The following is a 14,771-nucleotide window of genomic DNA, read 5'->3' as shown; positions in this document are numbered from 1 at the left end:
AAGCACTCTAGGAAAACTAATTTTAAAAGTGGGGGGCACAGGAGTGGGGGACCATAATTTTCAAAAATATTAGCCTGAGAAGTAACTTTATAATAAGAGAATGTCTGAATATCTTTAAAATGGGGGGAAAATGTAATTAAAAATGCTGGAATTCTACAAATTGAGCACAGCACTAAAAATGACTCAACAGGGGAAATTTAATGAAAAGATAAACTGAAAGCAAATTGACTGATTAAAACACACACACACACACATTCTGAAGGCAGTCATTCAGGATTATATGTTAGTTGGCTTTGTATTTTCTTTTAAATTGAATAACTTCTTAATGTATAAAACAATAAAGCTCTCAAGACATTCATGAAAAATTCCTATCAAATTTCACTCTAGAGTTAATAATCTGTTAGACTACTAGGCCTAAATAAATCTATTATGTTAAATCAGGAATTAACACATGCTGTTTTCCATAGCAGGAAATATATAAAATTATAAGCTCTTCATGTTTTTGTTATTAGGTTTGGTACCCTTAAAAATAAGTAGTATTCTACATCCAGAGTGCTCTAACGCAATTGTCTTTGTATCTTTTAGAATTTATAATTCATCTCAATGCTCAATCCTTACAGAAAACCACAAAAGGACGTACAACTGCTACTTACTATCTTGAACAGTAAAACTGTATTTGTTCTGTTTTTGAGCCCATAGGTTTTGCTTTATGACATTTTCAGAATGAAGCACATTTATTCTATTTTCTTTTCACTGTTACACATGATTTCTAAGATCATTAATTTTAACACTAACATCCTGTTACATTCTCATTTGAGTTTTTCTATTTATCTCGAAGGTAGACTTACATATTACCATTACAAAAAATAACTATTTGCATAATACTTTATGATTTTACATCTATTACAAACACATCACAGGGAGCCTGAGGATGCATTCAGTAGCTTGTCATTCACCACTTCAAGACCCTTCAGAACTAAACAAGGGGGAGGGTGACATTTTGCTAATGGCAGAAGTAAAGAAATGAATATAAATAACAAACTTTGAAGTTTTAAAAATGCAAACTAAAATTTTTAAAAATGCAAACAAAAATATGATCCATATGCATAAACAAGATAGTTTCAATTTATAAAACTTGGTGATATCTGTAGAGAGTAAGGTGTTTCGAGATTTATGTATCTTCTATTATGACAGCCATTTAAATTATCTAAAACTATGCTACAAAATAAAGAAAATTAACATCTTCTTGCTAAATTTTATAAATTATATCATATTAAAATTGTACCTATCTACATAATTCAGCTTTTTCTCAGCCCTGTGAAATAATCTGATTATCATTTATTACTCTAGACTTAACCCTATAAATGCATATTAAGAATGTTTCAGAGGGAGATAATAATGATCTAACATGTTTAGAAATCATGTTGTTTCATAACTTCTTGGTAAAACAACTACAAAGAAAACTGTTTACAGTTTCTGTATTTTCTTCCATAGCTACCAGTGCAGATAAAAAAATACCGAATGCTGTTATGTCACCTCTAGTCTAAATGCTCATAGCACTTGAAGCTTTTTGTAAACAATATGCCTCTATACTAAATGCCTATCCCTGAGCCACTAGCTACCTAATTTAACATTTTTAAATGTAGTTTTAAATGCAGCATAATACCGTCTTAAACACACACACACACACACACAGGAATGTGCAGAAAAGGAAGGAGGTGGAAAGCAAGAAATGGAGCACGTTGTTGTTTTTCATTCATGCAGTATAGTGATGTCAGTGTCTGCAGCAGCAGCGGGAGGAGCCTTGACCTGTGGAGGCTAAAATCCACTGAAGTCAGAACCTTGCAGAATTCAAAAGAAACTGAGTAGATAATCGTTTGAAAAAATTGTTCAACTGTTCATAGTATGAATTTTAAATAGCAAAGTAAACAGAAAAGATGAGCTCTCTAGTTTTAACTTGAGTAGAGAGGAACAAGGCGGGATGCGGAGAAGTAACATAAACGTAATATCATCAGGGAACTGGGGGCAGAAGAGCCTACATTCAAAATCACTTCAATGTAAGAAACTGACAACCCACTTGATGTTAAAACCAACAGAAAGGCCTCCTCTAGTCCCTGTACAAGCTCTCTGATGATGCAAATCTGTCTCCTGCACAACCAGACTCAGAGAGTGTTTTCATCATGATCGTGTTAAAATTGCATTAAACTCAGATGTGCCGTACTACAACAAAGAGGACATTTTAAGTCTGGTAACAAATTTTATTAAAACTACTTGACGATGGACCTTGTAATTCCTAATCAATTAAGACTTTTGAAAGATGCAGAAAAAGCAAGTTGTACTACGATCTATTGTAAGATGTTAGTGGTTATCAGCAAAAGGGGAGGAGGTAGTAGATGGCCATCATACTGTTGCAGCAATTGCTCAAACTACTCTTACTATGCCCACAAAACCCTCTGGACAGAATCTTTCTGCAGTGCTTATTTTATGGCTCTCATATTAGTCCTTAAAAGAAAGTCCCCAAACCCAATGGACGTACTGTTGAAGCGAAATCACTCAAAAATGTATGTTTTTTTTGAAACTGCTGCCGTCTTTTCATTCTGTTACCTTTCCTTTCATACAGTTCTAGAAAATGAGCAAGGGAGTCGCATATGGCATTAATCTGTTAGAAAATGGTGGCCTTTTCTGTAAAATACAGCCAAAGATGTGTGTTCAGTTGTGGTCATTATTAGGGCGATCACGTTGTTTTCATTCATTCATTCAGGATTTGCAGGAGGATGTCAGTTTCTGCAGCTGGCTTGACCTGGGGGAGGAGTAGGGGAGCAAATTCCTTCTGGTGCATACAGATTACAGGATGTGTTTCTTGGTGCTCCTGTACACATACCACTGTACTACATCCTACCCTGCCTTCACCATCAAGTGGTCTGAAAACAAGGGCCTTAGCAACATGCAAATTACAGGTCCGAAACACTAAAACAAAAACACCCAAACTGCAGTCTATCTTATTAACACAATCACTTTCTCCAAGTCTAAGACCCTCATCGAGAAAACTCCATGAAAAAAATTCCACATACCATATAAAACACCATACAGAGCTCCACAATGTTTTCCTCCCAAGCAGAGATTTTTTCCACTCTGTTACCGGTATGATAGGGTCTCTCCACAATGCAGAAGCAGCAGCAGCAGCAGCATCTGTAGCCCTAACCCGGTATCTAATCACAGGAGCTACTACTCCTCTCTTCCTTATGAGCTTTACATCCCTGTTTTGGCTTATCTCCCTCTTCTCCCCCAGGACTCAACTAGTTCGTGCACTATGTCCCTAGAGATAAACCAAACCACACCAGAACACAAAACATTAAGGGAAGCCGACAGCATCCACCAGGTCTCCATTGCCTTTGACAACTAACAGAAAAGAAACTCGAGATCCTTTAACAGCTCAACTGAACTGTTAAGTGTACTTACAAATGGAAGGAAAAAAGTGAGCACACTCTACAAATAGGTCCTTAGAAATTTACCATGCAAGTCTTGAGTTGGGCATAAACTGTTTTCAGTGCAGTACCGCCCAGATGCATATGACTATATAAAGTAGAGAAAAGGAGACCAAAAAAAAAAAAAAAAAACCCAAACACTATACACTTCAATTGCACATCCAAAACTGTCCCCTCTACACACCCAACAGGATATCCTTACATCATAACTAGTGCCTCCACCCCTCCAAAAAAGAAAAAAATTACCCCTGTAGGCATAGACACATTATGGGAACTTTGTAGGAAAGCACAAAGAGGCTGTAGAGATTACAACCACCACCTTATCTGCTGCCGGAGTTGGTGTGCGTGTTTTTTTTAAAGTGTTTCACCCAGCTACTCCTTCCCCCACTACAAACAGCAAACACAGGAGTGAGCTAATCAGCTCTTAAACTGAAAAACCTTTCGATGCAGGCGTGTGATGGTAGATAAAAGCTGAAGGGGAGGCAAAAGGGTCAAATAAAAGTTGCTCTGCAGTCCGCTCCTCCGAGCCCCGCAGCGACCGCAGTGGGGTGAGGTTCCCAAAGCCACTTTCACACCTTCGATAATGCACTAGCAAAGAGAAGCCCGGAGAGACTGAAGTTTCCACGGAGGGCACCGTCGGGGAAGGGAGACGTAGCCCGGGAGGACGGAAGGGTTGGGCTCGCTACCTCTGCAGACGGGCGAGCCGGGGCTCCGTCGCTCAGGTGAGTTGCTCCTCCGGTGGCTCTCGGGGGACCGTCTCTGGCGGCCCTTGGCCCGCGGCGCCTGCTCGGTTGGGGCCGCGGCTGGCGGCGGCGTCGGGCTGGGCGGGCTGGGGCCGCGGGCCGCGCCGGGCCCCGGGAGGCTGCCCAGCGAGGCGGCGGCGGCGGGCGGGCGCGTGGGACTGTGCTGGCTGCCCCGCAGGAGTTGGTAGGGCACCGTGGCGCGGATGGGCTGCAGCAGCCGGCCGGCTCCCGCAGCTGGGGCGCAGCCCACACCGCCGCCGCCGCCGCCGCCTGCACCGTTCCCGCTGCCGGCGGCGGGGGCGGCGGGCGGGGAACCCGCGGCGCTGCGCCGCATCCTCTGCGGCGGGGGATGAGGGGTCTGAGAGGAACTGGAAGAGGAGGCGGCAGTGGACATGGTGGCTCCGCGGGCCTGGGACGACGCCGGCCGACACCGAGGCGCGGAGCGGGAGGCGCGCGAGCGTGTGGGAGCCGGCGCGATAGTGCGTGCGAGTGTGTAAGGGGGAGGGGCGGGGGTATCGGGGAGGGGGAGGAGTCTCCCGGCTCCCCCTTCCCAACGCGCACCCCCGCCGCCTCGGCGAAGGGGGAGGGGAAAGCTGCGAAAACAAACGTCCAACGGCCCCAACCGCCCGGCCGGGCTCGCTGTGGCGGTCACGGCCGGGGCCGCAAGGAGCCCGAAGCCGCCGCCGCCGCCCCGGGCATCGCGCTGACAGAGGAGAGGGGCAACCGGCCGAATCACGCCGACTCGCGGTGCTGCACGCGCGGGAGAGACCGGTAGCTGCAAAGAGGGCCTGGACCCCTGCTTCTGGGGACCAGGGTAGGGGGAAAAGGGCCTCGAGGTGCCCGGCTTTCCGCGGAGCCGCGCCACCGCAAACGCCGCCGCCGCCGCCGCTTCTGCCCTCTCCTCACTCCAAATGGCAACTAACCCCTAAGCCGTACTCCGCCCCCGGCACCGCCTCCCGGCGCTCAGGACCGGCAGCTGCCGCAACGAGCATTCCCATTGGCTCCGTCCTTCTCCACCAATGCTGTAGTGATTGGTTTCAGGATAGGAGTGAGAGGAGCATCTGCCAATGAAAGTGGGTGTCCTACTCTGGAGGCGGGATATGAAGGGGTGGAAGAGGGAGGAGGGGGCTGTGTGCGCACGGAGGGGCGTGAGAGTTGACAGCCTTTGAGGTGCGAGGGGGACTTTGATTGGGCTGCTTTGGGAGAGTGGGTCCGTACGTGTCCTGCCCCAACACCCACAGACACGCGTACACCCGAGGAAGCAGGTTACGAGAGCTCCACCCTCCAGGGCCGATTGTACAATATGAGAGGATACATCAGGCAAATTTGACTTTACAAGTACACCTGTTCTGATAGTGGGATGTTTTAGAATCCATCCCTTTCTCTCTAACTTGAGCAATCTGAGGTTTTGCAGCGAGCAGACTAATCGAAAGAACTTCAGGCCATCAGAAGCAATGTGTGGGAGTTGGATTAAACACTGAATGGATACTTTTACAGTTAACCTATGGAGTGAAAAGAGTCAAATCTTCTGTTCCAAGATAATAACTTGGAACTGCAAGAGTCAACAAGGAGTTGTACATCATTACACCATCAGTTAAATACATTAATGGAGGGTACGCTGTTGTCTTTCCCAGAAGCAGATGCCCTCTTGGGAGAAGTAAGTACCAGACTTGATGTAACAATACACTGTGGTAAATTTCGTTTTTATTCTGCAGTGAAACTGAAGGGATACAAAGATTTTAGATGACTACCAGGAACCTAAGTTTACCCCTAAATTGTTCCTGCTTAAACCTTAAGGAACAATTGATTGATGGGTCTACATCAGATAACCTCCCTTAGTTTCCATGAGATAAGAAAAGCATAACTGGGGGGTCAGATTGATCTACTCTTGGTGTCTGCCCACAGTGACACGCTTCCTCTGATTTTCGGCACTAAATGCAGAGATCAGTTTCACTCAGAGGGGCCATCCTTCTCAGCTTCCTTGTGTCCTCAGAAAAGAAAGTATACCCGGTTCTGTAAAAAGTGGATGAAACCCACTTTTTCTGTAAAAATGCAAGAATTGCACCCATTAAGACTAGTGATAGTTCCTCACTTTATCACATACTAGAATAATAGTGAACATTTATTGAACATTTCATGTGTCTGTCATTGTTCTAAGACTGTTGTATGTGTTAACGCCTTCAATCCTTCTATAATGCACAACGTAGATACTATTATTATCACCAGTGTTCATATATGTTTGCTTTCCAGAATAATATATTAATTATGAATACAGTAAAATTTTTACTCTTTAAAACTTGGTGTAATTGACCTATAGTAGTATTTTTTTCCATCTAAAATAAAAGATTTCCTCATTCATTAGGAAATTGAATTCCTTCATGAGGAAAAAGAATGATAAATGGCTTCTTTCTGATGACTTTTTTGGAATATCAAGAACAAAAATTGACAGATTAAAATGAATAAAGTTTTTTAAAAATTGCTGGTAAATATCCAAGTTGTTGATTTAATTACAGCATGGTTTCATTATAGAAATGTTATCTCTGGAAACAAACTCAATGCTTTAGATTACAATAATTCTAAATTTATACCAAGCCACAGCCATAACGATCAATAGTTCAGTTCAGTTCAGTCTCTCAGTTGTGTCCAACTCTTTGCGACCCCATGGACTGCGGCACGCCAGGCTTCCCTGTCCATCACCAACTCCCAGAGCTTATTCAAACTCATGGCCATAGAGTTGGTGATGCCATCCAACCATCTCATCCTCTGTCGTCCCCTTCTCCTCATGCCCTCAACCTTTCCCAGCATCAGGGTTTTTTCCAATCAATACTTGATTTGGATCTAAAACAACATACCTTTTAAAGGCTTTCTGTATTTGTTCAAAACTATCATACCAAGTTATATATCCAAAACAAATCTAAATGACACACAAAGAGAACTAGTATGATCTTAAAATACTATTTTTAGTTGCTGGTAAGTCATCAAGTCATCATGACCTACTTAGATGTTCAGTCACCTCTTTACTAAAGATACCTTGGTCATCTCTTAAACCTTTGTTCTCATGAAATAAATATGGATCTTTATGTGTTAGGAATCGAGTCTCTAAACAAATGAAAGGTGGGTTAAAATAAACTAAACCCAGCATCTGCTTTCAAATGTCCACATGTTGAGGTCTTAATAGCATTTTCTTCTTAGTGAGGATGGGAGTGGGCTTCAAGGGTATAAATTTAAGTTTTAGGAAAACATACTCCCCAGTAAATTGGAAACCCCTTAGAAGGAAGTGTGAATTTCTAGGCTAGAAGAGCATTGTTGTTATCGGACTGTGCTAGGTATGGAATCATACACCCAGTATGGATTATCTCTGTTTGTTGAATGTAAGTGTAACAATCCCTGTAAATTCTGTAAATGTTAATATTGATAATAACCTCTTTTTTTGTGTTGTCCTGCCTGGAAGGAGACACCACTGAAAGCACAATCAGGTGGCAGGGGAAACATCTTTGTCCTCAGTAACCTGTGTCTTAGTTATTCGTGGAACAGATCTCACCAATAGCTTATCTGAGGTAGAACTCTGTTACACTTACTTCTTGATTCATATATGGTAATGGGCTACAATACCCATTAGGTTACATTAAAACTTGGAATCATTGGCTATGTCTGATTAATATGCAGTCCCGTGTGAAAAGAGAATGAGATAACCATCGGGCCTACAGAGCTACCAGAACCCCTCTCTTCTAGTTTCGTCCACGTTTGCCAGGCTGTGCATCCGAGGCCCAACCAAATGTAAGAGGCAGTCCAAGCTGTCAGCGTTAGAAATGAGGTCATGGCTGAGAGAAAACACTAAACAGATCTGCACTGATGTTCAGCTTAAGCTGATTAAACTCTCTTGTAGGTGGATTCTTTATAGCAACAACAAAAAGAGCCTTGCCTGAATGTTTGTCCCTGGCAGATGCTTACAGTAAAACTCCTTACCGCTTGTGACAGCCTACGTGCGCCTTTGCATTAGGTGCTCTCTCTGCCTGAGGAGTTCTTGCCCCAGTTACCCACATGGCTTGCTCCCTCAGTTCCCCCAGGTCTCTACTCAGATGTCATCCCCTTCACAATGAAAGCTTTTCTGAAAACTCTTTTGAAAATTGCAAGCGCCCCCGAGATGGTCCCTACTCTCTATCATACTTTTCTTTCCCAGATCACCATCCACACATTATATATTGTAATTATTTTTTATTCTGTCTGTGTAGAATACACCATGAAGGCAAGACTTTTTATCAGTTTTATTATTGCTGAATCTCCATAGTAGTGCTTGGTACCCGGTAGACAATATTTGCTCAATGTTTTTAAAAGGGTAGCAAATTTTAATCAGTGCTTGTTCCAAAGACTAAATTGCACCTTTCATCAGAAAACAAAATTGACAATAACAAGTGTATGTGTATCACTGTTGTAGAGGCATAGCCACAAGGTAGAAGAATGTTCCATGTGGCTTCTGTAAACTATACAGATACTCACATTGGGGCCAGCATTCAAAAGGAAAGCGTATCTTGTATTGTGATCGTTATAAAGGCAGAGTAAAAAATACTAGTCCTCGTGGCTCTTGTAGGCTCATCTGATGTTGAAAGTGGAGAATGAAATTGATAATGGAGAAAAGGCAGTTGAAATCTGTAGAAAAAAATAACCAACTGAAATTGACAGAGGCCAGTTGAGGAGCATCAGTTAGAGAATGACATCTGCTGATATGTAATTAGTTCTATCTCTCTATTGGGAGCAGTTATTCTCAAGAGGCCTGTATGAGGGAACTGAAAAATACATATATTTAAGCAGAAAGGAACATTTCATGAAAATAATAAACATCTTTGTTTCTTCCCCCCAGGCCCAGCTTTATTGAGATGTAATTGACATAAGGAGAAGGCAATGGCACCCCACTCCAGTGTTCTTGCCTAGAGAATTCCAGGGACGGGGGAACCTGGTGGGCTGCCATCTCTGGGGTCGCACGACTGAAGCGACTTAGCAGTAGCAGCAGCAGTAATTGACATAAAAGATTGTGTAAGTTTAAGGTATGTAATGATTTGCTACTTAGTGAAAAATAACATCATAAGGTTAGTTAACACATCCATCACCTCACATAGTTACAAAATTTTTTATGATGAGAACTTTTAAAATCTGTTCTCTTAGCAACTTTTAAGTATTCAATTTAGTATTGTTAAAAAATAACCACTATACCTCACATTATATCCCCAGAATGTATTCATCTTATACCTGGAAGTTTGTACCTTTGACAATCTTCACCCATTGCCTTCTAGCCCCTGTTCCTGTTCTCTATTTATACAAGTTTGGATTTTTTTTCCTAGATTCCACATATAAGTGAAATCATATAGTATTTGTTTTTCTCCATCTGACTTACTTAACTTATAACGCCTTCAAGGTTCATCTGTGTGGTCACAAATGGCAGAATTTCATTCTTTTTATGACTGAATAATACTCCTTTGTGTATATATGTCACATTTGTTATCTGTTCATTCATTGATGGACACTGAGGTTGTTTTCATATCTTGGCTGCTGTAAATAGTGCAAACATGGAAGTACACATATCTCTTGGAGAGATTGATTTCATTTCCTTCAGCTATGTACCCAGAAGTAGGATTGCTGGATCATATGGTAGTTCTATTTTTAAGTTTTTTGGTAACTTGTAATGTTTTAAGTAGTGGCTGCTTCAATTTACAGTCCCACCAACAGTGCACAAGGGTTCCTAAGTCTTTATATCCTCCACAGTACTTATTCGGAGAAGGCAGTGGCACCCCACTCCAATACTCTTGCCTGGAAGATCCCATGGATGGAGGAGCCTGGTGGTCGCAGATAGTCGGACACGACTGAGCAACTTCACTTTTACTTCTCGCTTTCATGCATTGGAGAAGGAAATGGCAACCCACTCCAGTGTTCTTGCCTGGAGAATCCCAGGGACGGGGGAGCCCAGTGGGCTGCCGTCTATGGGGTCGCCGCACAGAGTTGGACACGACTGAAGTGACTTAGCAGCAGCAGCAGCAGTACTTATTATTTCTTGTCTTTTTCATAATTCCCACTTTAACAGCGAGATGGTAGCTCAGTGTGGTTGTAATTTGCATTTCTCTGATTAGTGATGTTGAACACCTTTTCATGTACCTGTTGACCATTTGAATATCTTCTTCAGAAAAAAATCTCTGCCCAGATCTTTTGCCCATTTTTAAGTGGATTGTTCTTCGTGTTTTTCTTTCTTTCTTTGCTTTCATATGAGTAGCTTGTATATTTGCAGTATTAACTCCCATTGAAATATGTTATTTGCAAATATTTCTCCCATGATCTAGGTTGACTTTTCATTTTGTTGATTGTTTCTTGTGCTGTGTAGAATGCCTTCTAGTTTGATGTAGTTTCACTTGTTTTTTCTGTTTTTGTTGTGGTGCTTTGGGTGTCATATCCATAAAAATCCTTGCTAAGACTAACGTCAAGGGATTTTCCCTTATGCTTTGGTTTTTAAAAGTTCAGAAGAAGCAGTAAAAGTCAGGGATATTTTCTTTTTTAACTGGTAAATAACAAAAGAGTAAAGGATGCAACTATTATTACCTGGATAGAAAATAGTGAGGAGGACCACCAGTTTTTCAGCTTTCATCTTCACAGCAATTCCTGTCCCCAAATATGATGCCAGGCACACATCCCCTAAGCTGGTATACATAAGTAGGATTTTATCATTTAACTAAGAGATTATATTCTACAAACCCAGCACATTCAGAGGTTAAGTAGACTTTGGGACCAGGAAACTGGAAATATTCTCTCTTTGCTGTGACATTTCATTTGTTTTAGTTCCAAACACAGTGTCAACAATATATGAGAGCAGTTGTGATCCTGTGAAAAGACTGTACTTGATTACCACAGTACTATTTTTTTAATGAGAGTTTAGAGTAATTAAAATTTGTCATTGATTAATTTCCTCCTATGTGGCTGAAGCTTACTTTTTACCACATAAGTATGTTGAATGACTGTTGTTAAAGGGCCATCAATTCATCAGCAGAGAAATTTTTTTAATTATTAAACAAATTTTTGTAACGCATAATTTCCAGTGGCCTCCCCAGTATCCTGTTGAAAAGGTTCATATTAATATATTTAATAAGCCTGTATGAGGATTTAATAGCAATAATACTAGCATCAGGCCTTAGTAACTCCTCATCAAGTTACTTATTAAATACCTTCAAAGTAAGATACTGTTGTTTTAAATACCTTCAAAGTAAGACACTTTTGTATACTCTGTAAGGGCTGCACCTGTTCTCACACTTTGGTAAATTGAAATCCATCAGAGGCAAAATGGAAAAGGCAATGGCACCCCACTCCAGTACTCTTGCCTGGAAAATCCCGTGGATGGAGGGCCTGGTGGTCTGCAGTCCATGGGGTCACTAAGAGTCGGACACGACTGGGCGACTTCACTTTCACTTCTCACTTTCATGCATTGGAGAAGGAAATGGCAACCCACTCCAGTGTTCTTGCCTGGAGAATCCCAGGGACGGGGGAGCCTTGTGGGCTTCCGTCTATGGGGTCGCACAGAGTCAGACATGACTGAAGCGACTTAGCAGCAGCAGCAGCAGAGGCAAAAAGATATTTCTACAGATAAAGGAGAAACCATGTCTAAACTAACGTGGCTTCCATAGGAGCTATGCAGATAAAGCAAATAGAAGTAATGGGAGGGAAAGATCACTTTTGAGGAACGGCTTCATGAAAGAATGTGAAGAAGTCTTGTCACCAGGAAAACAGAGGATGTGTTAGGAGATGATCGAGCAGCCTGCCTCAACTGATTGAAGATAAGGCTTGGTGTCATGTCATGTCACGTCATGGAGGTTGCACTTTATTGAGTTTGCAAGGGGAGCTGTTAAAGATTCTTGAACTGGGGGGTGGGGGAAGACATGAAAGAGGCTGGGCTTTATGAAGATTAATGCAAGAAGAGTCTACAACTTGGATGGAGACTGCAAACTGGAAGATGATAGTAGACTTTGAGAAGAGTCTGTGGAAGTTTAGGTAACAGGAGTTAGGGGAATGAGAGGGGACATGCAGAGGGGGAAAAGGTGCAAGTGATACTCCTTCTCAGCTGATGGACCTTGAAAGTAGGAGGTCAGACAGCTCTGAAGTTTCAGGCTTGGATGCCTAAGAGGATAGTTGTGGCTTTAATAGGAACAGGGAGCCAAGAGAAGGAGTAGGGTTGGGAAAAAATAATGAGTTCAGTTATAAACAAGGGAACCAGAGGACATTCATGGGGAGACAGTTTTTTCCTTTGTATTATTGAGATATAATTGACATACCGCACTGTATAAGTTTAAGGGTTACAGCATCCAGACTTGACTTGCCTATGTTATAAAGTGATTACAGTAACTAGTTTAGCTAACATTCATCATCTCATATCGATACAAGGGTGGGGGGAAGAATATTTTAGAGTTCTTAAAGACAGTTTTTAAATGATAGTTGAGAAGAGCAGAGGTTTGGTTTGGGGTCGGGGAGAGGTTATCCACGCACATTTTGTAGTTGAAGCCATGGACACAAATGAAGTTGGCAAGGCAACAAAATATAGCAGTAAAGAAAAAGAGGATTAAGGACAAAATGTGGGGAAATTATGCATTAGTGGAGGAGGATATGTAAACAAACAAACCAAAGACAGCAAAACTAGGAAGCACTTCTTAATTAGAGTTTGGGGTCTCGGAGGATGTTTGGTAGATGCCTCTGGGGATCTGGCAGCTCACAACCCCTTCTCTAAGAACCAGTCCTCCCCCAACACAGAGAGGGCTTAGGCCTGACAGCTGTGTTTGTACACAGTGACCTTGTTCTTCTGACCATGGCTGGCTTGACCTGAGTTCGATAACTGACCAAACCTGGACCAATCAAATTTTCTCCCCTGGAAATTTGGAATTAAGAAATACAGTGTTATTCTATTAAGGGCATGAACTGGGTGATCACAGAGACTTGTGCATGGGGTAGCCATCTTCTTTCACAGAAATGGAGAAGCAGAAGAAACCTGACTTCTGAAAGAAAAGAATGAAGTGACTTGCAGAAAATAGAAATGAGAACAGGGGACCTGAGAGAGAGAGAGACTGAGAGTATGTTTTTTTTCCATAATGACTTGTTCAATGTTCTAAAACCATCCCCACACCTGCCTACCTCTAATACAACTCCAGTATACTCCTACCATCAAATCTACAAATCTTTTGGCACTTGGACCAGACCTTCCTTTCTGTTACAAGTGATATTTTCTCCTCTCCTATCAAAACCCATTCCTCTACTTGTGATTTAAATCCCTTCCCCTCTTTCCTTCTTAGGGGCTTCGTTTCTTCAGTAATTCCCCTTCCTCTTGTAAATAATCAGATTCTTGATTATCCTGAACATGTATGCATCTGTGCTCAGTCGTGTCCAGCTCTTTGCAACCTTATGACTGCAGCCCACTAGGCTGCTCTGTCCATGAAATTTTCCAGGCAAGAATATTGGAGTGGGTTGCCATTTCACTCCATCCACTATGTATGAATATGCTCTATCCCAACATTAAAAAAAAAAAAAAAAAGATTCTTATGCTGTCCCTCTCCATCTATAGTACTAATTCTCTGATTCCTTCACAATAACCATTCTTGAGAAAGATGTTGGCAAGTTAACTCAGATTTGCTCTTCAATCTACTCGACTCAGACTTTCACTCCTGCCATGCCAGTGGAAACTGCTAATCAGGGTTGTCAGCAGCCTCCTTAATGCCAGGCCCAATGGGTATTCCTTGAACCTTAGCCTCCTACTCCAACTTTTAGCAGTTTTCAACACTGTTGGTCAGGTTCAACTTCTTTTTTAAAAAATTGCTTCTGTCAGCTGATCTGTCTCCTACTTCTCTAACCACTGCTGTTAGTGACCTTCAGGGATTTTTCCTCCTCTGTGTGTGTGTGAAGTCGCTTAGTCATGTCTGACTCTTTGTGAGCCCGTGGACTATAGCCCACCAGGCTCCTCCATCCATGGGATTCTTCGGGCAAGAATACTGGAGTGGGTTGCCATTTCCTTCTCCAGGGGATTTTCCCAACCCAGGGATTGAACCCAGGTCTCCCGCATTGCAGGCTTTAACCTCTGAGCCACCAGGGAAGCTTTCCTCCTCTAGTGGCCTCTAAAAACTGGGCTCCATTCTCTGCTTTCTTCTCTATGAACTCACCTCCTTGGTGATCTGTGTCCTTCCCATAGCTTTAAATGCTATAAAATGGTAACACACTCCCAAATTTATCTCCACAGTGTAGATATTTCCTCCAAATTCTGTTTCCAAGTACTCATTTGCCTATGTGACATGTCAAGTCTCCATGAATATATGAAATTAATGTATCTGAAATAGAACTAAAACTCTAAATTTCTGTATCCCTTTCCTCCCCTCCCTATCTTCATTTTTTCTCCACTTCAGTACATGGTATCACCATCCACTCAGTTACTCTAAGCAAGACTACCCAGGCAACATTCTTGATTTTTTTTTTTTTCACTCTCCTTCCCCAACTCTAACCCATCAGCAGGTCCTTTTATTTGCTCCTCATGAAC

General features: G+C 42.2%; 1 protein-coding gene and 1 long non-coding RNA gene across 2 annotated transcripts in view; one reads left to right on the top strand and one right to left on the bottom strand.

The window, feature by feature from the left end:
• Positions 1 to 4,759, bottom strand: part of GLCCI1 (glucocorticoid induced 1) — a 108,511-nt gene extending 103,752 nt beyond the window's left edge. Inside the window, exon 1 of the mRNA XM_055589848.1 lies at positions 4,172 to 4,759. Within this exon, the coding sequence (XP_055445823.1) occupies positions 4,172 to 4,622 (451 nt within the window). The 5' untranslated portion in view covers positions 4,623 to 4,759. The remainder of the gene's footprint in view (positions 1 to 4,171) is intronic.
• The window catches only part of LOC129658946 (uncharacterized), a 113,350-nt gene continuing 102,507 nt past the window's right edge, over positions 3,929 to 14,771 (top strand). Inside the window, exon 1 of the long non-coding RNA XR_008717606.1 lies at positions 3,929 to 4,207. This is a non-coding gene — a long non-coding RNA (uncharacterized LOC129658946). The remainder of the gene's footprint in view (positions 4,208 to 14,771) is intronic.

Source organism: Bubalus kerabau, chromosome 8 (genome assembly GCF_029407905.1).
Source record: "Bubalus kerabau isolate K-KA32 ecotype Philippines breed swamp buffalo chromosome 8, PCC_UOA_SB_1v2, whole genome shotgun sequence".
Taxonomy (NCBI): domain Eukaryota; kingdom Metazoa; phylum Chordata; class Mammalia; order Artiodactyla; family Bovidae; genus Bubalus; species Bubalus kerabau.
This window is presented reverse-complemented; position numbering and strand designations above follow the sequence as displayed.